General features: G+C 45.5%; 2 protein-coding genes across 8 annotated transcripts in view; one reads left to right on the plus strand and one right to left on the minus strand.

Annotated features, from left to right (window-relative positions):
- Positions 1 to 6,626, plus strand: part of MTUS1 (microtubule associated scaffold protein 1) — a 122,198-nt gene extending 115,572 nt beyond the window's left edge. For 6 of the 7 annotated variants that reach the window (XM_021694109.1, XM_021694111.1, XM_021694112.1 and 3 more), the window contains 3 exons: positions 642 to 758; positions 3,736 to 3,833; positions 4,299 to 6,626. In XM_021694109.1, coding sequence (XP_021549784.1) covers positions 642 to 758; positions 3,736 to 3,833; positions 4,299 to 4,512 — 429 coding nt within the window. In that variant the 3' untranslated portion in view covers positions 4,513 to 6,626. The remainder of the gene's footprint in view (positions 1 to 641; positions 759 to 3,735; positions 3,834 to 4,298) is intronic. The other variant, XM_021694110.1, reaches the window with a different exon arrangement.
- A 654-nt stretch (positions 6,627 to 7,280) lies between these two features.
- Positions 7,281 to 23,987, minus strand: part of PDGFRL (platelet derived growth factor receptor like) — a 63,404-nt gene continuing 46,697 nt past the window's right edge. Inside the window, exons 3-6 of the mRNA XM_021694190.1 lie at positions 17,977 to 18,128; positions 13,152 to 13,445; positions 9,101 to 9,240; positions 7,281 to 7,743 (exon numbers count right to left, since the gene is read on the minus strand). Coding sequence (XP_021549865.1) covers positions 7,555 to 7,743; positions 9,101 to 9,240; positions 13,152 to 13,445; positions 17,977 to 18,128 — 775 coding nt within the window. The 3' untranslated portion in view covers positions 7,281 to 7,554. The remainder of the gene's footprint in view (positions 7,744 to 9,100; positions 9,241 to 13,151; positions 13,446 to 17,976; positions 18,129 to 23,987) is intronic.

Raw genomic sequence — 23,987 nt, forward strand, 5'->3', positions numbered from 1 at the left:
AAGAGGATGTCTCCCCTTATGTAGTGTTTGTTTTGGACAGAATTCCAGTGCATGTGCTGTACGCCATATAGCGGTCGGGTGTCACAGAATAAAAGAGAAGTACTGGACAGCTCAGTATAGTCCCCTCATAATAAAACTCCCAAAGACTCAGGACGTTGTTGTCACTTGGTGGTTTTGCAGAGAGCCCTGTAAATGCACTGCCTTTTCATTCCTGGTCAGTTACTGACTTGGTTGGCAGAGAACAGTTCCCTTTTCTCCCTCCAAATGCCAGGAAAGGACTTGTAATGGCCTCATCTCTAGCCAGAGTTGTTTTGTATTGTAAGCAATGTTTTTGGTTTTTTTCCTCTTCCAGTAAAATATTTGGTGTGACCAATATTTTCCCTTGTTAAGTTCCCGATAAATGAGTGAAAAGTTTGTTTTCAGAGATGAAATGTCTTATTTCATTCTTATAACCAAAGACTTTGAGATTACTGTTCTCTTAACCCTTTTTTTTCCACCTCTTCCCCTGAAGCTGCTGTAAGAAGGTTAGAAGTCTCCAGCTATTTGTTTGCCCAATTTCTAAATCTAATCAAAGACTCTATTAAGAATTTGACAACGTGTGGTTAAATAATCAGAGCTGTGTCCTGCTGTGTCTGTTCCAGAAGAACCCTCAGATCATGTATCTGGAGCAAGAGTTGGAAAGCCTGAAAGCCGTGTTGGAGATCAAGAACGAGAAACTCCACCAGCAGGACATCAAGTTAATGAAAATGGAGAAACTGGTATGTTTCTTCAGGGTTTTACCCAGTAGAACAAAGACTGTGGCATAGAAACTGGGCTCTGAGCTAGAGCCGTGGAGTTGTTTTAACTGCTACTCAAAGTGCTTAGAAATGTGCAGAAGGTAACAAGAGGCTACATTTTCTTCTGTGGGTTTGCTCCAGGCTTATTTATTGCTGCCTTCTGGAACTTTTTTTTTTTTTTCCCCCAAGGAACACAGAAAGCAGCATTTGGGTCCTTGGAAAAGCCACAACAAACAAATTAGGCTTCTGTTTTAGGGTCTGTGAATCTTAATGCATCTAAGAAGAATTTTGAAATCATGTAAAATCAGTACTTCAAATATATCACCAACTCTGGGCTGGTGTCTTATGTCCCAAACAGTTGAATATGTAAATGAATATGTACATTAGGGTAATTCAGTTTGCTATCTAAATTCTTAATCTCTCTCGTGAATTAGAATGTGACGGAAGAGTCATGCTCTCATAAAATTAATCTGGTTGGACAAATGCAAACATTATGAAAAATATGAATGAGGTGGAGTTTGTGGCCTCTAGGACAGAGCACCAGCGTCGGCCAGTGACAAGTTCGCCAAGAAGTCTGTGTTCAGGTGGAGTACGGCTGCTGGGAGCCAGAGTCTCACCAAGCGGACAGGGTTTGGCAAGGCAGCTTAAGTGATCCCAGCCATTGCTGTACTTGGCCCTTGACTGTACCAGCTGCCTCATTGTGCCTGTCCCTTGTCCCCCAGTTATGAGTGATTCATTGTTGAGTGACCGAGTGCCTCATTCAAGCCCCAACCAGCTCTGGACAACAGGGAACCTGGAGGCCACTCTTTGTTTGCTTTTTTTGTTTGTTCGGGTTTTGGTGTTTGGTTTGATTCAGTTTTCTTCTAGAGACACCATTACCTCACTGTGGAGGGAGGTAAGGGCTAAGCCCCCATCTGGATAAATGGGCACTTTGAATTGCCAGGCAATTGTGATTTTTTCTTTTAAAGGAAGGAAAGAATACTTACGGTTTATTAACGGGCCTAACCTAATATAGATACCAGTTCCTGCCAAAGGTCATCCTGTTCCATCAAGCCTGATAACTCAGCTAATCTTATAGTCATTGGTGATGTAGATCACCCTATTAATAATTTGTTGCCCCATGTGCCGTTCATGCATCCAAACTTTTCAAAATACCATATACATGAAGAACAGGCTCTGCTATAAAGTTAACACATTGTAGTTATTGTTGACCCATAAACATTTTTGTTTCTTGCCATGCCGGAGAGGTATCATGGTGTTAGTTAGCATAGAGTTGATATAACAGGTAAACCCATGGTTACTTTATCTATAGGCATACCTCAGTGAACGATATTGTGGGTTTGGTTTTAGGCCACCGCAATGCCAATATTGCAATAAAGTGAGTCACATGCTTGGTTTCCCAGTGCATATAAAAGTCTGTTAAGTGTGCAATAGCATTATATCCAAAAAAAAAAAAAAAATCAATGCACATACCTTAATTCAAAAGTGCTAACTATCTGAGCTTTCAGTGAGTTGTAATCACTAATCACAGGTCACCATAGCAATTGTAATAATATTGAAAAAGTTTGAAATATTTCCAGAATGACCAAAATGTGTCAAAGACCTTGAAGAGAACAAATGCTAGTGGAAAAATAGTGCTGATAGACTTGATTGACATGGGGTTGCCACGGATTTTCAATTTATTTAAAAAAAAAATCTGCTAAGTACAAGGAAGTGACATATAATAAAATGCGGTATGCTTGTATTCGTAAGCTCAGAGCCTTGGTAGAAAATAAGACTTGTAGAAAGCAAGGAGGCTTTCTCAGTTCGAAAGCTTTGGTATGACAACTAGCTCTGCCAATGGTTAGCTGTGTAGCAACACAAGGGCTAGTTTCCTATAAAAGGAGACCTTGGATGAGATAATACTATCAGGCCAATCCCTGCCCAGTCTCTCATTCCAGATTGCCCCACATCATGTGTTATTTCGAATTCCTTTGTAACTGCTGGAAATACCAAGGCTCCCTTTTTCTTACAGTCTCATTTTTGGGAAAGTTTTTCCACCTGGCGGACTTGTTCCGAGCACTTTCTGGATAATAAGAAATTTTAAGAACAGTAGGACTCCCAACCAAGAGTCGTAGTCAGAGTGGATGAGTCATACATTGCAGAGACCGGGATTAGTGATGTCACCACCTCAGCAAGTAATCAAATCTTACCTTTAGGAAGTAATGGGATGTAATCAGCTCTTCATCATGTTAAGTGATTAAATGTCTTCTGGGATTTTATCCTTGAATCTCTCCCCTGATCAATTTGTTTTTCTTGAAAGTTCTCCAGCAGGAGAACAAATGTTTCTTCCCCTGAACTGGGGAGGGAGGCTTTGTGTAGTGAGTGCTCCTTCTCTCAATTGGTGCTCCACAGAGCTTGGTGAATGGGCGCTTTGTGTGGCCACCCGAGGTAAATGCTACAGAGAAACTGGAAACCACGTTTAAGGCCATGGTAGACATGGCCAAGAATGGTCAACTGTTGGCCTACTATGAGTTTTCTTCAAACATGGGGATTTTTTTTCTCCAGACTTGACTATAGGAAGCTGAAGTGCAGGCTAGCCGCTGTTGTCATTTTACCACCTTGAAACTGAAAGAGGCGCGCGTGCACACACACACACACGCATTCATGTTGCCCTGGGCGTGGGTCACCAGTTCTCGGGGGGTGGGTAGCAGTTCTAAAACAGCGTGACCGGGAGCAAATCCATTACCCCCTGGGTGCATCAGTGGCCTGGCAGACATTTGTAAAAATTATATATCCAGATGCACTGTTTTGCTGCTTTAGATTCTTCTGCAGCATGCCCGTGTGCAGATATTTCGATATACTACTAAACCTTCCTTAATTAAATCTCTTCAAGTGTGCTGGTGTCAGGAATGGGCCTAAGGGAATGAGAGGCTTTATTTTTTAATGTATAAATGTTGGCATTCTCATTTACATCAAGGTGGACAACAACACAGCATTGGTTGACAAACTGAAGCGATTCCAGCAGGAGAATGAGGAATTAAAAGCTCGGATGGACAAGCACATGGCGATTTCAAGGTAAAAACGGTCCTATTTTCCCTGAGCTCCTCCCTTCCTTGAACGACGAGTGTTAACTTTCTTACCACACTCCACCCATAGTGGGTGGTTCAACAATGTGGATAATAGGATTGGAACCAGTGGTGTGGACCACCGTGGTCCCTGGCAGACTGATGCTGAGAATGCTTTCAGAGATGGAGCAGCACAAGACCCAATAGGAAACAGCCCCAAGCATAAGACAGTCATCAGACATGGAGAAAAGCTGTGGTAGGGTCACCCACCCATCTATGAACTCACCCCCAAAGGTACTTTTCCTTGGGCTTACGCTCACACTCCCAGCGTTTCTCCAGCAGCCCGGCCCCCATTCCCAGCAGCCCTGGGCAGGACTCCCTTTTGTTCCAGAGGGATTGTTTCGGGGGCTCAAATTTTTTCAAGTTCCTTTGAACTCAGATCCACGTGGTTTGTGGCTCTTTTTTTGTCTTCAAGGCAACTCTCCACCGAGCAGGCCGTTCTGCAGGAGTCACTAGAGAAGGAGTCCAAGGTCAACAAGAGACTGTCCATGGAGAATGAGGAGCTGCTGTGGAAGCTGCACAATGGGGACTTGTGCAGCCCCAAGAGGTCCCCCACATCCGCCGTTGTCCCCTTCCAGTCACAGAAGAACTCCGGCTCCTTCCCCAGCCCCAGCATCTCACCCAGATGACGCTTTCTGGAAGCTGGGAGACTGAAAGCGTTTGTACAGGTCTGCGGGACTGACCCTAACCACGCTCATGGGCACGAGCGCTACCGTAGTGGACGCGTGATGACCACTCTGGAACTGGAGAGTCGCCACCCCCGAGGCTTCTTAGGAGACTGGAACTCTGGAGGAAGACTTGGACCCCGTCCAAGAGCCTCCTCCCCAAAGATCTCAGAACGGATTTACACGGACACTGTTGCACAAAGCACTTAAAGAACAAGAGGGTCTTGTTCATTGCCTTTTTCACCTAAGCATAAGGGGAAAAAAACTCTCAGGGGCCTGTTAAGATAAAGATTTATAACCTTTATAATGTTCTTCACCACAGACACCTTCTTGTGATTTTTATTTTGGTCTGACTGGGGATGTATGAATGAAATGGATGCACAGAGTGTCGTGTCTGATGCTGCCTCCTCTGCTGTGTATTCAAAGTCAAATGCTGCATATATCTGGGTGTGTACTAATCAAATAATAGTCAGTGTATGCACTTCTGCAAAAGCCATAGAAGGAGGAATGATCGTCGCTTGAATTAAGATTCTCGACCACCAACTCAGCTCAGCCCTTGACCGTGGGAAGCGGTAATGACAGGAAAGGCTTTGACTCGTCCACGTCTCTACAGCTCTGTATCCTTCGGGAGGAACTTGTTGGCAGTCTTTTGGTGTTTGGCAACATCAGTTGAAACTAGATTTTTTTCCTGTAGATTTTTAACATCCCCCTGTGAACCTAACAGTCTATTTTCTCAGGCTGTGTGCAGATATAGAACCCTAATTTTTCTAAAAATCTGTATAAAGAAAAAGGGCAGTACCAGTGGATTTGCTTCTGCCTTATTTTTACCTTGATCTGAGCTATTCCCACATATTGAAACTATCTGCTCTCCCATTATCCTCATTTCCCCTCTTCCTCTTCTCCTACCCTCCTTCCTCCTCTTCACCCATCCCTCACTGCCCCCCCCCTCACCAGAGCCACAAAAGCAAGCCTTCTACCTCCTACCTACTTTTCTCTGGGACAAGGAATATGCTTTTCCAGAGCCAGCTCATCATCAAGGTGCCAAAACCACTTTCCAAATAAACCTAGGCCTGGATCTCCTAGTGCAAATTTTGGGAGACCCTAGAGAGAATGAAGAATAAGCCATTAGCTAGTAGAACGACGTAAGGTAGGATTCCGTGCTTATTGATGAGTAGGAGCAGCCTGTTTAAGGCAGTGATGTGGTAGTTAGTAAAACATTTGGGGAAGAGAGAGAATGCTAAGTTTCCGTGTACCCTTTGAGGAATCCTGTCCTTGAGAAAGGAGCGGAACGGTCAGTCGATGAGCGGAAAGCGGGGCATACACAACTCCCTCCAAGCTGCATTTCAGTTTCTTTTCTGAACTTATCACCTCCCCCCATTCTAAGACTTTGAGGGGGAAGTAGAAGGAAGAACTGTGGCTTCCTCTCCCTCTCCCTGCACGTCAGTGTTTACTAACCTGTGTTGCCCATGTCCCGTGGCTGTACACATAACCGCTGTAGTGTAGGAACGGATTCGGGACACTAGAGGTGGATATTCGAGTCCTCATTTACATGTACACTAAATAATAGCAAACTGATCTTCATGCTGCATGGTTGTTTTTATTAGTGATTGTGTCCGAAGCCTTTAACCTCCAACAGTTTATTATGTATGTAACCTTCCATGTTTGCTTCTGATAAATGGGAATATGGGTTCACTGCCACCTCCTGGAATAGCTCTCTGCTTGCCCTTCTGAGTTGTTTTCAATGCCATTAGCCAAAGTTGGGTTTGCCATCCATCTCCTACACATGGGACATCTTGTGCTATTCCTTATTGTCCTCCATACCATTTAGGTGTCTGGGGGAAATCAATCTTTTACACAATTAATACAAAATATCTTCAGAGAATGGGAGGCAACAGGAGAGTAGATAGGAAATGAAACAGAACTTTAAGATTTTTTTTTCAAACCAAATGTTTTTCACGTAGGATGCAAAATGTTGGCACGTCATGAAAATATGGATGTGTAAACTGTAGTTGTGCTCAGTTTGTAGTGATGGAAAGTGTATTTTACTTTGATCAAATAAATAATGCTGGAATATTCAATGTAAGAATTGCAACCTCTGACCTACTCCATCCTCCAAAGTGTCACCCAGTTTTTAGCCCTTCTCAAGACCCAGGTGACCATCTGTCTCCTCCCCAGGAGCTTCCAACGCAACGACAGAATTAGTCACAGGCTGGAATCAGGCTCTCAGAGCTAGACTTAGAGGTAAGCTTCTCTGAATTCTCAGCTATGTGTGTTGGAGAAATTTTGACTGATTTTAACAATTTCTGCGATTTAATAAGGTAAGAAAATGGGAACAGCTTAAGTCTAAATATTTTTAAAGATGGTAAAAAAGCCTAAATGAACTTGAGTCTTCCTTGATCTGGAAATCTAGTTTATATTGAAAGTTAAATTTTTAAAAACACCTACTCTAGAATGACTCATTGTAGGATTTTGAGTGCAGCAGCTTAAAAAGGCAAGTTTATGTAATTTTTTGATACCTTTGTATTGTATTGTAGATACAGTTGAACCATGTATTACTCCATTTTTAGATCCTCATGTGTTGTAGTTGTGATATCAGATAGAATCTTGGGTAGTGACCCAAACATTGCTGCCAACAAGTCCTTCTGGCTGTACGTCAACCTAAAAATGAACACTTAGCTCATTTTGTATTTTTTACAAAAACTTGCTCATTTAATAGAAACGAGGCTATAAAGTTAATATCGATGCTTTTTTTAATTATAAAAAGTAGAAATGCATGTAGATAGGTAAGCAATCAAAATACATGCTCTCTGTTCGAGGAGTTAACACTTCTATTATTAGACTGGATGACTTCCTTTTAGTTTGGATGTCTGGGTCTGACTCACAGGGCAGGGGGTGGGGTTTGGCACTTGACATCAGCCTCTGGCAAAGCATTAGTCAAAAGAACCCCAAAGCGGGTCATGGACACAAATGAACTTTCCATCAATTCATTATACTTCATTTGCCAAGTCAGGAGAACTCAACAGTGGTAGCAACTGTAGTCTCCCCTTGGAGATTCTGAGCGGTGCAAATATAATATCCTACATCAGTGGTCTCAAAGTCTTCGATTGTCATGATGCTCTGGGAGATTCTTGTGGTATGCCCCAGTCCTCTGTGGATCAGCCTCCAACTGTCTTGAATCGTCACGGGCCTTTCATCCTGTTGAATGACACCCCCATGCACTGAAGCACAGCAACAAGCTGCTACAAACAGCTCGCATTCACCCAACACCATTGGGTGGTGTTGTCAAAGTGCAAAATACGTACTTAAGACTATTTGGTATGCAGAGCACAGGGGAGCTTTTATGCTGTATAAACATTATACCATTTGGTACGCTCTTTCTGCTCTTCAGTATGTGGCTACTTAATATAAAATTTATTCTTTTGGAACTCCAAGAATGTGGAACTGGTATTAGGCAAAAAAACATGGGTAAAAATTTCCACTGCTGCTCTCTTCACATTGCCCACTCAATAGTTCTTGGTCACAGAATTTAAAAGCAAGTGTGAATGAATAAGAGCTCCTCATTGTTCAGATTTGGGGGAGGGAGAAGTAGAAATAGTCAAATATGCCAAAGGACTCCAGTGGGGAGAAAAGTTGTACCCCGAGGATGGATAACATGATGCCCTAGATGACATAACTCCCTATTTCTAGAAAGTGAGAGGGTCACTTTTAAGATGCTTCATCCAACTTTGGTGATAAGAATGTAGTATGTTCTGGATTAGTTTAACGTAACTGTAATATGATCAGTATTAAAAAATACCCTTTCTGCTCGTAAAAAAAAAAAAAAAAAAAACTTAAAAATCACTGATGTCTTCAAAGTGTGACTGACAGCACTTCTTAAAAACACGTACCTAGTCCCAGGAAACTACTTTTCTCCGGGTAGAGTTATTTTCCACCAACCATAGTATAGCCAACACACTTCTGGCTTATGGGCTGTGTATGTCTTAGGAGGCCAAATCTCTTCTGGCAAGGAAGGGGTTATTCCATGGTGGTAGCAAAGCTGTTTATTTTAGTGAGCAAAACAGGCATGGGGGCTAAATGTGAGCTTGTTGCTCTTACGGAAAGTCTATTTTAACATACTCTCTGGCCTCACAGCACTTTTGCCAGGGCCTAGGTTTATATGCCCACCTGGTGGATGTCCTCACCACAGGGTAGAGTTTGCACTGCTGGAAACCAAGTGGCCTCCAACTGACCCAGGATTGGGGGTGGAGAAAGAGGGAGGCTCCCTCCTTTCCCTTCCAGGTCTCATCCCTGCTTAAGAGTTACGAAGAAAAATAACCTATGTCAAGGGTATGCTGAGCTGCCTAACGGAACCCACTTCTTTTCCTGTCCTTGAAAAAAAGCGCCACTTGTAACTAACTATACTGAAATGTCTTAGAAAACTAGGAAGCCCGGGCGCATACCATAGTTCCACACATTGGTTGCACTTAAGTTCGGATCTCTTCACTTAGGGGTGGGGATGGGGGACAAAACCGTGAGCTGAGAGAGCTGGCTGGGATGGGGGCACAGCCCTTACCTTCTGTCCTGGATAGATCCACCTGAATTCCACCTCAACGTCAGGTTCCCCGAGGACCGTGCAGAGGACACTGATGTCATCCCCACTTCTCACTTTGTTTGAGGATGCCAAGATGGTTGTTGACGGAGGGCCTCTGGGAACTGAAAGGAAGCAGGAGAAGGGGAAGGTGAGATGGAAATCCACGAGTATGACCTTGAAGACAAACCTTGAGATATATTCTGTTCTTTGAACAAAGCTGTAACGTTTCTGCCTGCCTTCCAGCTTCCCAGCCAGCTTCAGGCCTAGGCTCTCCCACCACTTCCGTGTCCTTTGAAGCCTCCTCTCTACCTTGACGGTCCAGAATGGGGAGCTCATTCAGGACTCCCAGGCCCAGCCATTATATTTACACTAGGAGAGGAGCTAAAAGTTCTGGGAATAAGAAGGAGAATAAAAAAGTTGGGGGAGAAGAAGGTGTGTGGAGAAAGAGCAAGCAGAAGGTAGAGAAGGGGCAGACTGGAAGGAGGGCAACTGAAGGGGTGAAGAGGAACAGGTGGGTGTGTGGCTGTCTCCTCAGAGGGAAGAGGAGAATGTGTGAATCGAAGGAAGAGGACATTCCACAGGAAGGGCCCAAGTACTACATCTGTTGGCGGTCCCTTCACAGCACTGCAGAAACGTTTCTTCACTGGGGTCAGTTCACTCAAGGGATTTTCATGGCGGCCTTGAGCAAGGCAATGGACTAGGAGCCAGGACTACAGCAGCCAACAACCCAGACGTGGTCTCTGAGCCCTTGGGGACCACTCTTCGTGGTCTGGGAGGAGGCAGACACTAAGCAAGTAATTGTACGGTTTATGTAAAACATGAGTTGTGTCAGGAACTGTGAAGGAGAAGCCCAGCATGTTCTAGAAGCTCAGAATAGTCTGAAAAGCAAGAAAGACCTCCTTGCTTGAGGGAACACTGTTTGAACTAAAATCTGAAGGGTGAGCTTAACAGGCATGGAGGAAGAAGTAGGGAGGCAGCCACGGCCTGGGAATCCCAGTGTGCAGAGCCCCCACCGTGAGGTGGACGAAGGCCAGGCAGGCCGCAGCAGGGTAGGGAGAAGGACAGAGGCTGGTCCAGCAAGGCCCTTAAGTCCACTGCAAGATTCCGACTAGAGGTCTAAGAAAAGTGGCAGCCTACTAAATGGTTTTAATTGTAATTATCATCAGCTATGGTGTGGAAGATGGAGAAAGAAAAAGGGAAATCAACTGAAAAGAGAGTTGCATTAGTACCAGGAGGAGAAGATGATAGTTTGAACTTCTCTTTTGCAGTAAGGATAGGGAGAAATAGGGCACGAAAAGTAGGATGTGAAAATGATTTCATGGAAAAGGTGAAAAGGCCTGGGAAGGAGACAGGACTGTCAGAGTGACTCCCAGGTCTGGGCCACACATACTCACCTGGGAGTTAGCAGTGAGCAGATAGGAAGCAGAGCATGGGTATGGCTGAGGCTGGCCAGGAGGAGAGCAAGGCATGAGAAAGAAGGGTGTCCTATGGACCTCCACCACTGACAAGCTGGAAGAGGCAAAATGCTGACAAAGCAGAATGAGTGGGGGAAAATCAGGAAAACTTGAAGCCAGGGAGGAGGCATTTCACGTAGGTGTGGTAGAATCTAGTAGGACGAAACAGAAACTTGTCTACTGGATTTGATGGCCTGCGAGTCCGGAGTCCCTTAGCAAGAGCTGATTGAGTGGGACCCTGAGGAGAGAGATGAGCGTGTAGGAGGGAAGGAAACACAGGGAATGGGGAGCATCTTTCAGGGCATTTGGCTGTGATGGGAAAGAGAAGACCTTAGCCGAGGGCTAAGGATGGTCAAGAAGGGTTGAAAGTTACTTGGCAGCAGTGTTACTTGGGGGCCATGGTCTACTGAGTAAGTCCCAGGGCTGAGAATAAGAGGCATCGAGGAGTCCAAATTCTCATCTCAGAGAACTGTTTGTTGGTGGGGCCACTCACGCCTCTCCAGGGCTGCTCAAGCAGCAGCACTGCAGAATGACTTCTCCCCCGCCACCCCCACAGACCACCCCCCCCCCCCCCAGTCATAGAAGAGTTCTTGGAGGGAGACGAGTTACCATTGAAGGACTATGGTACATGAAAAGGAACCATTTCTCCCACTCACCTAAAGGGGCTGGCGAGGGGGGGCCTTGTGTCCTGGAAGTCAGGAGAGGGAACCCCAAGAGAGTCACTTGTTAAGGGAGGGGACAGCATGTTATTCTGCTTGCTAGCTGCACTTGTACCACCAGCCCAGAGCTGGAGAGCACTGGGAGTGATGGTCTGTGGGGGCCGCCAGGGGGACAGGAGACCCAGACTGTGTCCCCGCTGTAAGTTTCTAATTTGTACACGCTCCAGAGTCAGGGGAACAGAAGGACATGGAGACGTTAAGGGCTATATCCTTTCCGAGACCACACTGCCGATCAGGGCAAAGAGGTACGTGTGAATAGCAGAGGCCTTCAGCTGAGGGTCCAAAAGGAGGATGGGGCTGAATCTGACACAGGCGAATGCACCACAGGGGCTGCTTAGGGGTGAATTCCTTATCATCCATGGCAGGATGTTGGAGCCACCGTCTGTCCCGTTGGGTTCAATGATAAGCCAGGTCGGTAAATACTACCAAGAAACAAATGTCTCTGGGCTGTAGCCTCTCCCCTCCTCCCCCAAGGCCGGCACCAGAGCAGGGGGAGTGGGGGAGGTAGACCGTCTCCCTCCACCACTAGAAAACCCCACTCCAAGATGCTGGAGTCACCAGTGCTGCCTGTATGCTGGTGGACAGAGCAGGAGAGGACTTCAGGTCAAGGGCGGGGTTAACAATGTGAAATGAACAGTGTTAGAGACTAGAATGAGACTGTCTTACTAACCCGAAGTGCCTGTTGGATGTAGAGTAGACTGAGATATCATTAATGGATCTCACTACCCTTAGGAAAGCAGGTTTCAACATGGCAGAGTTGAAGGAAGTAAAGAAAAAGGTGTTTCATATATGAATCCACTGAATTGAAACTCCTCACTAAAATACTCCCAGAGACATTTGATTCACATTAAAAAACAATTCCATTTTAATGGAGAGATCTGAGCATACTTCAATTGTGTCAAGAAGTGGGAAGTGAGGTCAACTGGAAGAGACTGAATTTACCCATCCATGGGATTTTCCAGTAGCTCTCATCATGGAGAAAGGGTATAGTCATGTTCTCCAGGGTGGCATTTCCCTGGGCAATGGGAGAACAGGGGAGGGGCAAGGAGTTGAGGGCACCAACAGAGAGCATAGCAATGTTGAGCCCTGAACCCCCAGCTGGGTGGGTGGGGAGGGAAGGAGGGCACTGGAGAATGTGGGGAGGAGGGTGGAGGTGAGGATGGGCATAGAGGAGTCACTGAACACTAAGCAACAGTGTGAGCAGGGATGAGGCTGTGCGTGGAGTTGGACGTCTGATTCGGTGAGTGATTCTCAAGTTGGGGCAGCTGTAGCTGAGGACAGGTTGAAGTTGCAGCTGAGGGGAGGGGTGCCTGAGGTAGAAGGGATGAGGTGGTCAGTGCACCAGGCCTGATGAACTCCAAGTGGATAATGACGTCATCCAGAAAGTGAAGAGACAAGGAGGACAATGAGCCAACGAGGAGAGTGACTGGAAAGGAGAAAGAAAGCTGGTGGAGCCACGACACTCAGAGGAGCAGAGGTTCTTAACAGAGGATGAGAGGATGAGGGTGAGGAAGTAAGAATGGGCACAAGAAGAACTTGACCTTGAGTTGGGGAAGGATGGTGCTCTTAGGAGACCACAGATTTTGGTTACAACAAAGAGGATGCTCTCATCAGAGAGGAAAATACTGGAGAATTGCTGATCCATCCCACAGAGGTAGTACCAGAGTGAGCAGTGGATGAAGGGAGACAAGAGGGGTTGGGTCATGTCAGGGGCAATTCTAGAAATGTCAGTACAGTAGAGGAGCCTTTAAGAACAGCAGTCTGTGCCTCCTAATTTCCATCCATAGCTGGGAACATCAGTACCTGATACTGACTAGCTGGAAGAGATTAAACTCTAGGCAGTGGTAGGAGCGGGCTTACCTTCCACGTAGAGCAGTTGGTACTTGACTGAGATCTGAGACTTGCCCCCAGCCTCCGCCTTACAGTAGACCACCCCCTGGTGGTCAGAATGAGGTTGCAGATACACAAAGCCTCTCTTCACATCATAAACAATGTCTGTTCCATTAGCCGGGATTTCCTTGGCAGGGAACTCCCTGTGGAGGGTGACTTTGGCCGACAGGACAGTCACTCGACAAGGAACCACAGCCTGTCTGTCTGGGTTCAGGTAGACAACATCGAAGTAACTGGAAGAAGGTACAAAGAGTTCTCCTTTCTCTGCAAAGGGAGAGATAGAGGTTTATTTATTCTCAAGAAACAAGGTAAGAGTGCTTTAAGGATTTTTACATTCGGGGCACAGAGAGGGAACTGGCAATATACTGAGATACTAAGTCCTTATTCATAGAAAAAGCTAGTTTTTAATGCTTTTCCTTTTTTTGTATAAAAGATTTCACTTCCCATCTCCTTAAAGGAATCAGAAAGGTATTAGGTAAATCAGGCCAATGAATTAGCCCACTGAGGAAGCAGGGAAGGAGACTGATTTCCTTATGTTAAGAGCAATTTTGGGCGCCTGGGTGGCTCTGCCTTGGTTGGTTGGTTAAGCGACTGCCTTCGGCTCAGGTCATGATCCTGGAGTCCCGGGATTGAGTCCCGCATCGGGCTCCCTGCTCGGCAGGGAGTCTGCTTCTCCCTCTGACCCTCTCGTGCTCTATCTCATTCTCTCTCTCAAACAAATAAATAAAATCTTTAAAAAAAAGAGCAATTTTACCACCTGTGAACCATCTGTGTCTCTGGAGAAGTTAGCCCCAAAGCCTATGCTTGGAACTGCCCATTGGGAACGGTTCCCCAACACAGCAGAGCCTCTGAGAGGCCCAGCCCAGTGAGGATGCTGGCACCTTCACATGTCCTTACTCGCAGCCCAGAGGACCTCATTCCTGCCAAGGTCAGCGGGAAGAGAATTAAGTAAGGACAAGACGAGAAAGCCACCAGTCTCAGGTTCTGAGCTCTGCTTGTCTAACACTAGGCTGCGGAATTCAGTCAGTTTCTTATATCCTCCTGTTTTCCCTGAAATCACTCTCCCTGTACTTTAAGTTCTACATGATGGCATTTGATCTTACAGAAATGAGAGAAACAAGGACTGGCTTGCCCATACGTTCATTCCTTAGGATAGTCAAGGGACTGTGGGTTAGGGTTTTGTTCTTGGCATGGCACATTTAATCCTGTTTTCTGGATGATTCTGTGAGGGAATATTACGGTCATTGCTAAGAGAAATCTTTGAACTTAATCCTACTCCAACAATTGTTAAATTGTTTCCCATGTTTTCCCCACCATGTTCCTGAAACAAATAATTATTCTTGGCTTTCTCCTTCACTAGCCCTCTTTATGCCACAGTCATACGATATTTTTAGGGTGGGGACAGAATTCCTAGACACAACATCAAATGTTTTCATGGGCCAAGAGTTCTTTGGCTATGAGTGCCAAGTTCACCGACATGGAGGTCTTTCCCTGGCTCTGAGATAAAGAGGGAACATGTCAGGGCTCAGTGAGTCTCCATCTTTTCCAAGGCTTTCTATCAAGCTGGGGGATTTGTGCCACCTTCATGATAAATTGACTTTCAGGCTTAGTTAAGGGGCACCTTGGTCAATGTTGTATCTGAAACCCACATGTTCACACAGAGTTAAGTCTATATGGCGTTGGATGTGTCAACTTAATCTCTGTGTCTCCACATCCCTATTTGTAGAGAGAAGAACCTGGAATAGTAAAGATAGCTTTTGAGCAAAAGCCTTTAAGGAAAACTTCTGATTGGAAGATTTAGAAGCAACTTTTATTTAAAGGTTTTGTAGAGGAAACTGAACCAATAAACAAAGTCAGTAGAATAAGTAAACAACCCAAATTCCAGAACACAAAAATGTGGTCTTACTTCTTGTACTATAAAACAGTCTTTGAAAGAAGTGACCACACCAGTTGCTTTAACAAACAGAAAAAACATATTTGTAATTAGTAGATCCGATCTACCAACAACAACAAAACTTCACTGAAGTTCATTTCAAAAATTTTAGATTACATGTGACCCCTGCAAACATGTTTGTAGCTACTCAAGTAGATGGCAAGCATTACTTTAAGAAAACTAAACACATGGAAATTCAGTTTAAAAAAAAAAACCAAAACCCTAAATAGGCTATAAATTAAAATCCAAATGTCAACAAATTCCATATTCAGTAAAGTGTTCATTAATGTGGTTTTACTACATATAATTGGTGCCCAAGCCTTTGCTATGAGAAAGCTGGTAAGGTTCTCCTCCTTGACCTGGGTGGTAGTTACGTGCATATATTCATTTAAGGATAATTTATTGAGTTGTATACTAATAATTTGTGTAGTTTTCTTTGTATATATCATACTTCAATAAAATGTTAGGGAAGAAAACCCCTCTGATAGCGCCCCCCCATAAAGATTACATATGTAGCAGTTGCTTAATCAAAAATTGCACAAATTAACAGCAGTCAAAAAGAGGCTTCCCAGCGTTTGCAATCAAACTCTGGGAAACATACAAACATAATGAATGCCAGACGTTTCTCTATGTGGGTAGCAGGGAAGCATATGTTCTGAAAGAATCAGAGCCAGCAGCAGGAAGCTCAGCTTCCGTAACAGCTCATCTTGGTTTTGCAAACCCACCCATGCCTGAAAAGATAAATGCTAAACCCTTTACTGAAAATCCAACTGGTCTCTTGGCTTGGCGTTGAGAAAAGAGAAAATTATACAACACATTAGGTCATGTCCCTTTTTGATCCAGGTTTCTTTAAAGTTGAAGTACATATTTTAGCCTTCCTGTGACTCACTAGAGAGCTTCCCATAAATTAGGAATGAGGACCTGGCTCCAAAACTCAAAGAGAGCACTTAACCCTAATGGGACATTCTGCTCAAGGGAAGTCTTCCGTTCAAAATCTCAACTCAAAACCCACTATTTTAGGAAGATGTGATAGTGCTAATCACGGCAAGACATCTTCATTCTGCCATGTGAAATATGGTATCAGTTCTTGTCCAGAATAACAGGCGCTAAAGGCACGTGGGCAATTCTGTGCAGCACATTCCAGAATGAGGATCGCAAGGGATTACCTGTGAACAACTGTTAGCAGTTCTCCTGACAACACCAGTTATGCTAGCTAGTGTCTTTCTGCCTGTATATCAAGCTACCCATCACCTTGTCCTAGAAATGGATCAGGGCAGTAAGAACATTAGATCCTCGGCCAGAAAAACAGGAGTGGACTCTTTCTCCCCACTACCAGTCGGAACGCTGAACAAGTCACCTTGCCCTTTCAAGTCTCAGTGTCAGCATCATAATTTCTAAAACAGAGATGGTAAAATAGCTTCTACTTATTTCCTGAGGGTGTGGTGATAATGAAATGAGATACACGTGACTCCAAAATCTCAAAGACTCTGCTCACGCATCTTCTTGCTATGTGGGAGGGAAGGGAAATTACATGAGATTTTTGCTAAAGCATTCACTAATGGCCAGGGCCTAAGATCATCTGGGTCACAGTGGCTAAGTCAGTGTAGGTCTGAAAGGTGGAGGGACTCAGGATGTAGACAAAGCTCATGAAAGCCCCTGCCTAGACTCGAAGAAAACATTCTGGCTTCACCCGGAATGCCAAGGCCAATGGCAGCACCAGGGAGTGGCATTTCTAAGATTCCTGAAAGCTGTCCCTCACCTCTGAACCTGTTGGAGAGAACATCATGCCCCAAACTTCAGAGTGTAGACAGCTCTGCTGAGGAAGGAGACCGGCAAGCTATTTTGCAATGCCTCTTTCTCCAAGAGTAAGTTTCACCTGGCAGAAACGTACCTGACACCGCTCAGAGGCTTCCCTCTGACCTGCGCATTTTCAGGCACCTCACTTAGCACAGGGATGGGGCTGAAGCCACACGGGCCACAACCTTTGGGAATCCTGCCCCCAAAACTTCAGCTCACGCTACTCCTAAGGACAAATGTGAGGGGGCCTGTGGCTAAGCCTCCTCTGACTAGGAAGCCTCCAGAAAGGAGGTCATCATGGGTCCTGAGAGCACAGTGACCAAGAGTCTATCCAGTTGAGCTTTGTGTAGTGACGACCATGTTCTCTGTCTGCAGTGGCCAGGAGGACGGCCACCAGCCACATGTGGCAAAGGGGCACTTGAAACCTGGCACGTGCCACTCAGAAATGGAGTTTTAAATTGTTAAATTTTAAATAATTTCCATTTAAATCTAAATAGTCACACACGGGGGCGCCTGGGTGGCTCAGTTGGTTAAGCCACATGATTTCGGCTCAGGTCATGATCTCGGCTCAGGTCATGATGTCAGGGCGATGAAATCGAGCGCTGAGCATGGAGCCTGCCTGAGATACTCTCTCTTGCTCTGCTCCCCCAACCGCCTCCCCGGCTTGCACACATGTGCTCTCTCTCTCCAAAAAAATTAATTAATTAATTAATAAAATAATAATAAATAAACATCCACCCCTGTTCGGTGGCTGCCATATTGGACAATGCAGGTAGAGACCCTGGAATCAGACTGGGTTCAAATCCTGGTACCGCCACTTACCTGTACGACCTTAAGGACGTATTTCATCTCTCTAGCCTCTACCTCCCCATGAAAGCAACAGAAATGATATTAGGGCTTAGTCTGGAGGCTTCCTGTGAGACTTTCACGAAATGACTGACATAACCTGACAGAGCCTGGCCAGCAGGGAGCGCTCTCATTGTCATCATTAGATACTTGGAACCGTGAACTCCCGGCCAAGTCCGGAATTCTGAAGGTTCCCACCAATACCCCCAAACAGTTTACCTGTGAAAACGATGTAGGTGGAGCCTGATCTGGTCTCGTCCCTCCTGCAGAGGTAGCCGTGGCAGAACTGCCCCCAGCAGCTGAACTCGCCCGTGTCGGCCGCCGTGGAGTTGACAAGGGTCAGCTGGCCATAGCGCTCCTGCTGCTTCAGGCTGTCAACGAAAGCAGAGCCCGCTCACACCGGGCCGGGGGCCTGGCAGCCCGCGCTCCCGGCCCCGCCGGCCCCGCCGGCCCCGCCGGCCCCGCGCGGAAGTCCCTGGTGGCTCCCGGCAGACGGCACAAACTACTACACGCATGCTGGCGGCAGAAGTGCTTGTAGGGGAGGGGAGTCGTCAGGGAGAGAAGCTGCTTCTAAAAAGGAAGCAATAATGACAATTATGTTTTATAATTAGAGGGCATTCGGGAGTTCCCCGTAGTAACATCACTGGGGCGTTAGCCCCACAACCACAGAAACTCCGTCAAAAAGCCTCGGGCAGGTGTTTTGCTTTCAGCTTTTGCTTCTAATGAGTTCATTTAAGCAGCATTCAAGGGGCGCCTGGGTGGCTCAGTCGGTTAGGCGGCTGCCTTCAGCTCAGGTCATGATCCCGGGGTCCCAGGATCGAGCGCTCCCCCCACCCCAGTCGGGCTCCCCACTCAGCGGGGGTCTGCTTCTTCCTGTGACCCTCCTCCTGCTTGCACCCCACCCCCCACACTCTCGCTCTCAAATAAATCAATAAAATCTTTAAAATAAATAAATAAACAGCAGTCAACATGAATGAAAGCAGCCAGCACTATCCTGTATGCAAAATCTCTTGGATCAACAAGGATAAATCTCCGAAGATAAGCTTGGAATCGCTAAGATGCCACATTATTATAATAAAAATAAACACTTTCCTCCCGGGGAAAAAATGCGTGGTAGCTACGATGGGGAGCCCCAGTTACACAGCCTACGTCTGGTACAGTATTTAGAACTTTGAGGCATTTAACTTTTCCTCTGGCCTCACTTTTGTTTTCTCATTTTGTAGCTCTTGTATTTTTGTCTTCTTGCATGTGAATATATTTGCAAACTGCTTCAGTTCCTTCTGCAATGAGGAGAGACATAAATATTAGCACTGAACACTATTATTAGCTGATTGTAATGGTAATGAATTGTATCGCATTGTGACAGGAGTCCAGATGTATCATCAATGCAACAGCTGTTCCCCCGTGGCTTGTGAGCCTCCGCATGTGGGGAATGCCAGAATGAATGGTTTTAATCTGAGGATGCATCTCAGATATCCAAATGGCTCACCCCTCTGAGAGCCACATACTTTTGATGTAGTTGAGGTTCTCCTGTTGTATTTTGCAGCAACATCAGTGCGGTCACCATGTTAAATTTAGCACACAACAAAATGTCTGGTTGGTTGGTCCTAAACGCAGCCCTGTTCTGGTTCATCACTGAATAGCTGCTTTGCCCACCAGTTCTGCCAAGAGGTGCCTCCAAACTCCCACTCCATCAACTGCCTCCTTTCAACTGAACGGAAATCTCTCCTCCTTCAGGAAGCTTTTAATTAGAATCAACTCTCGCTTTCTCCTAGTGACGTAATTAGCTCCCTTGTTCTCTACCCCTCAGATACCCATGGCTTCCTGTTATTGCAATGGATGGTACAAACTTTGGAGGGCAGGGACTGTGCCATACTTGCTTTATATTCCCTAAGCAATAAATCTGGGCAGAGTATACAGTAGAGATTTCCTAGAAATGAGTGCAGTGAAATGGAATCCACAGGATTGGAACAGGAAAGAATCTTAAAAACGCATCCATCCAGTGATGTATGGAAAAAAGAAAAAAAAAGAAGAAAAAAAAAAAGCATCCAGCTCCCAGTACTGCAGAATGAAGAAACTGAGTCTCAGAGAGAACTGACTTTCCTGAGACCCACAGCTGGGGGACACGGAGTCAAAAAGTTAAGTCAATTAAGTATATATGGAATAGCCACTCATTAGATAAGCAAATGCATGCAAAGCTCTGCATGCCACACCAGGTTCATTGTATTATTCTAATTATAGCTTAATTACATATAATTGCAGACTAGTAGTAATTATTGTGAAAACCACTACAACAATGACAAATAATACATGCCCAATATTGGAGACAGCACAGCAAATAAAAGAGTGGACCTCAAAGATACTACAATCCAGGTAAGGGGTTAAGACCAATGTACAGGGGCACCTGGGTGGCTCAGATGGTTGAGCCTCTGCCTTTGGCTGGGGTCATGATCTCCAGGTCCTGGGATGGAGCCTGGCATCCCATGTCTGGCTCCCAGGTCAGGAGGAAGTCTGCTTCTCCCTCTCCCCCTGCTTGTGCTCTGTCTCTCTCTGTCTCTCTCTCAAATGAATAAATAAAATCTTTTATAAAAAAGACTAATGTACATGAAAGGATCAGAGACTAACTGAAAGGGTATTCACAACAAGACCAGTAGGAATTCTGAAAAGGGGTTCATCCCTGTGGGTTGAAGAGGCTGAAGGCAGCTTTGAGGAGGAAGTGAGACAAGCTGGCCTTTTAAACGTGGGGGTGGGTGAGGCAGGGGAGTGAGCTCACTTGCTCAGGAAATCACAGCCCCAGGAGGGCTGGGACCCACACAGTCTGCTCATTTTACTGCACTGCCATAGCCTGAGTACCCAGTGGGTGGAAGGCACTCATTACTGATTGAGGGATTTAATACATTCATCACAGAGGCGATAGAGGGAGGGGGTTGGGAGTCATGGGGCATAGAGTTGAGAATGGACAGCAGGTTTGGAGATGGAATGTGACAGCCCACCTTAGCCAGGGCAAGAGTGAGGAGAACAAGCATGGGAGAGGCAGGAGGAAGAGGGGGAGGCTGAGAGCCTGTCACTGTGGTGAACAGCCAGGCAAGTGCTGGGCCAGGCTGGCTGTTGGCAGGGGAACGGAAGTAAATTCAAGGCCTGTTTTCTTGGGGGGCATATATGACCGACTGGGTATAAGAGGTGGAAGAAAGAGAGAGGTCAGTCATGACCACTTCATTTGTATTTCTATGGTTAGAAAGAACGGAGCTTTAACCAACTGAGTTGGAATCACTGAGAAGAGAAAGGAGATTAGGGTAGGCAAAATTGGAGATTTTGAATTTGTGATGAAGTGTGGGTCATTGAAGTGTGGATGTCAGTTGGATGTGGCAGTTGGAAACACAAGCTGGAGCACAGAAGAGATGAAACAGCACTAGATTTGTATTTGGGGGGGATGGTGGTGCCTGGCTGGCTCAGTCGTTAAGCATCTGCCTTCAGCTCAGGTCATGATCCCAGGGTCCTGGGATTGAGCCCCACATCGGGCTTCCTGCTCTGGGGGGGGGCCTGCTTCTCCCTCTCTCTCTGCCTGCCGCTCCCCCTGCTTGTGCTCTCTCTCTTTCAAATAAATAAGTAAGTCTTCAAAAAAAAAAATGATTTGTATTTGGGGGAGTCATCTACAGAAGAGTAAGAGGTGAAGCTAAGAGAAAGAATGAACTTAAGAGAAAACATAGAAAAGAGAAGATTGAGGACAAAATCTAGAGCCAAACTGGGGCCCCAACAGGAAAAGAAAATGTGGATAGAAGAGAGAAGAACCAGCAAAGTATCATCAAGGAGAAGGATTCAAGAAATGGATGCTTGAAAGCATCAGATGCCTTTAAGAGAGATTCATGACCACAGACACACACACACACACACACACACACACACATTTCATGGGGGCAGAATGAAAGTTTTTGTCAATGACCAAAAAGGTAATTTCAGTTGTGAGGATACAGCTGGCTTTCAGCAGATAAAAAATGGAAAGGTGGAGAGAAAATGGAGGTCGATGTCATCCTAGGTGGACCGAAATATCTGACCACATTCCCTATAGAGCTCAGAACGGGGGTACAAAATCAGTATGAAATCAATAAATGTCCTGAGCACCCTCTGTGGACCCAACATTTGCTAGCACTGTAGTGACAGAAAGTATAAGATGCCATTCCTACCAGGAAAGTAATTGGGCACATAAAAATTTAGCACTTGGGAATAACCCTACCACCATGAAATCTGCATGCTGTATCTTTAGCAGGATTGGGGGTGGAAGGAAGGAAATGCACTGGAAAACATTTCTGGATTTTTCCACCCCCTCTTGTATGCAAACAATATAAAACAGGAAACAAATTATTTAGCAGGATTACAGTTTAAATGCCTGGATTTAAAATGTCCATTTTTTCTAATGGTTTCACATAGTCCAAGCAGCAGGCTACCCAAAGTGGTGGACTATGACCTAAGGCCTCTGGGGACAGAGTCTGCTCAAAGAAAGGGAAACAAGGATTCACTGAGCCCTGCAAAGAACTGGGAGACACCTCACATAAGGACTCTCCCCTTCTCTTATAACCACTTAACAAATCCCCAGGAATAGAATAGTGGATGGTGTAAAGTTTGGAACAAAAAGAGGTGCCCAAAAATTATATTTAAGACAAGCAGAATTTATCCTAATTGGAAGCAGCTCTGAATATCCCAGCACATCTTAGCCTAGGTCTTTCTCTTCCATACCTGGCCCACAGTGAGCTCGATGTTGGACAAGTCCAAGTTTCAAAGAGTATTTAAAATTTAGGGCTGTGGGGGGGACTGGGTGGCTCAGTCAGTTAAGCATCTGTCTTTGGCTCGGGTCATGATCCCGGGGTCCTGGGATGGAGCCCTGCATGTGGCTCCCTGCTCGGTGGGGAGTCTGCTTCTCCCTCTGCCCCTCCCCCTGTTCCTGCACTTGCTCTCTCTCAAGTAAATAAATAAAATCTTCAAAAAATAAAAGTTAGGAGTGTGTGTATGCCTTCCGTTAGGGTCCCACGGCCTTTACAAACAGTCCATTCCCATCAATGGAGGCTTGAAACTTCCAGCATGTTGCCCAGTTTACTCTCTTCTGGGCGGGGGACGGGTAAGGCTATGTCATGGGACAGAGAAGAGGAGGCTGACAGCTCTCAAAGTTAGAGACAACTGTGGATCTCACCTGGGGCAGTGACCAGGTAACGATGGTGGGGTTCATGCTCCTAACCTTTCCCTAGCCTTGACAAGCCAATGGCAGGAGGTAAACCCTGGATTACAAAATATTAGTTATCAGTCCCATAAATGTTTAATAAGTGCAAATTAAATGGGAGGTTCCAAAGTGGAGAATAAGGGACACAATGTTATCTAAATAGCTTCCTGCTCTCAAGTTCCCCCTATACAAAATGCCATGGAAGTCCAAGGAGGGTAACCAGGAAAAGCTTCGGGCCTGAGAGAGTTTTGGGAGCAAAGAAGGATTTCAACATACACAAAGTAGCAGGCCTGCATTCTAAGGGAAGGAGATCCCCTGAAAAGAGACAAAAGGCACTTTGGTCCATGGCAAAGAGATGTTTGACTGGAACATGGGCGGACAGAGGTCTGTGGTGACAGGCAGCAGTCCCATGAGGCATAAGATCATGGACTTTGTAGCCATACTGATTGGATTCAAACCCCACCTCCACCAAGACCTTCAGACTTCTTACCTGGAGCTCATGCCTTCCAGAGTCTGGCCACATCTACTTCTTCAGACTTAACAATAGCTAACATTTAGGAGTACGAGGCATTGCACTAAGCCCTTTGAATAAGTTCAAGACTTAGAACACTTACACAGAGTAAGTGCTTAATACATTTTGGATAGTGCTGTTATGATGGTCCTCCAGTTCTCGTGACCAATTAGGATGGAGGTATTATTTTTCCTCTTTTACTGATGAGGACACTGAAACTTAGAGAAGTATCTTGTCCACTGTTTTCCAACTGGGAACAGTAGAGCTTCTAATCCTAGGGTCACAAAGACTCAGCTTACAAATGTTTGTAAATGAAAAGGGCATGGATTTCTATCCTGCTGAAATGAACCGAAGGAATTTTGACTGAGAGATGGTACCTCTACAAGATTGCAAATCCTATTAAATATGGACACACACATACCCCCCAAACAAAAACATGGAAGATCTGGTTAAATTAGCTGAGTAATATTCATGATACCCCATTTTCTATTTACATGGCTAATTAACAGT

Source organism: Neomonachus schauinslandi, chromosome 2 (genome assembly GCF_002201575.2).
Source record: "Neomonachus schauinslandi chromosome 2, ASM220157v2, whole genome shotgun sequence".
Lineage (NCBI taxonomy): Eukaryota > Metazoa > Chordata > Mammalia > Carnivora > Phocidae > Neomonachus > Neomonachus schauinslandi.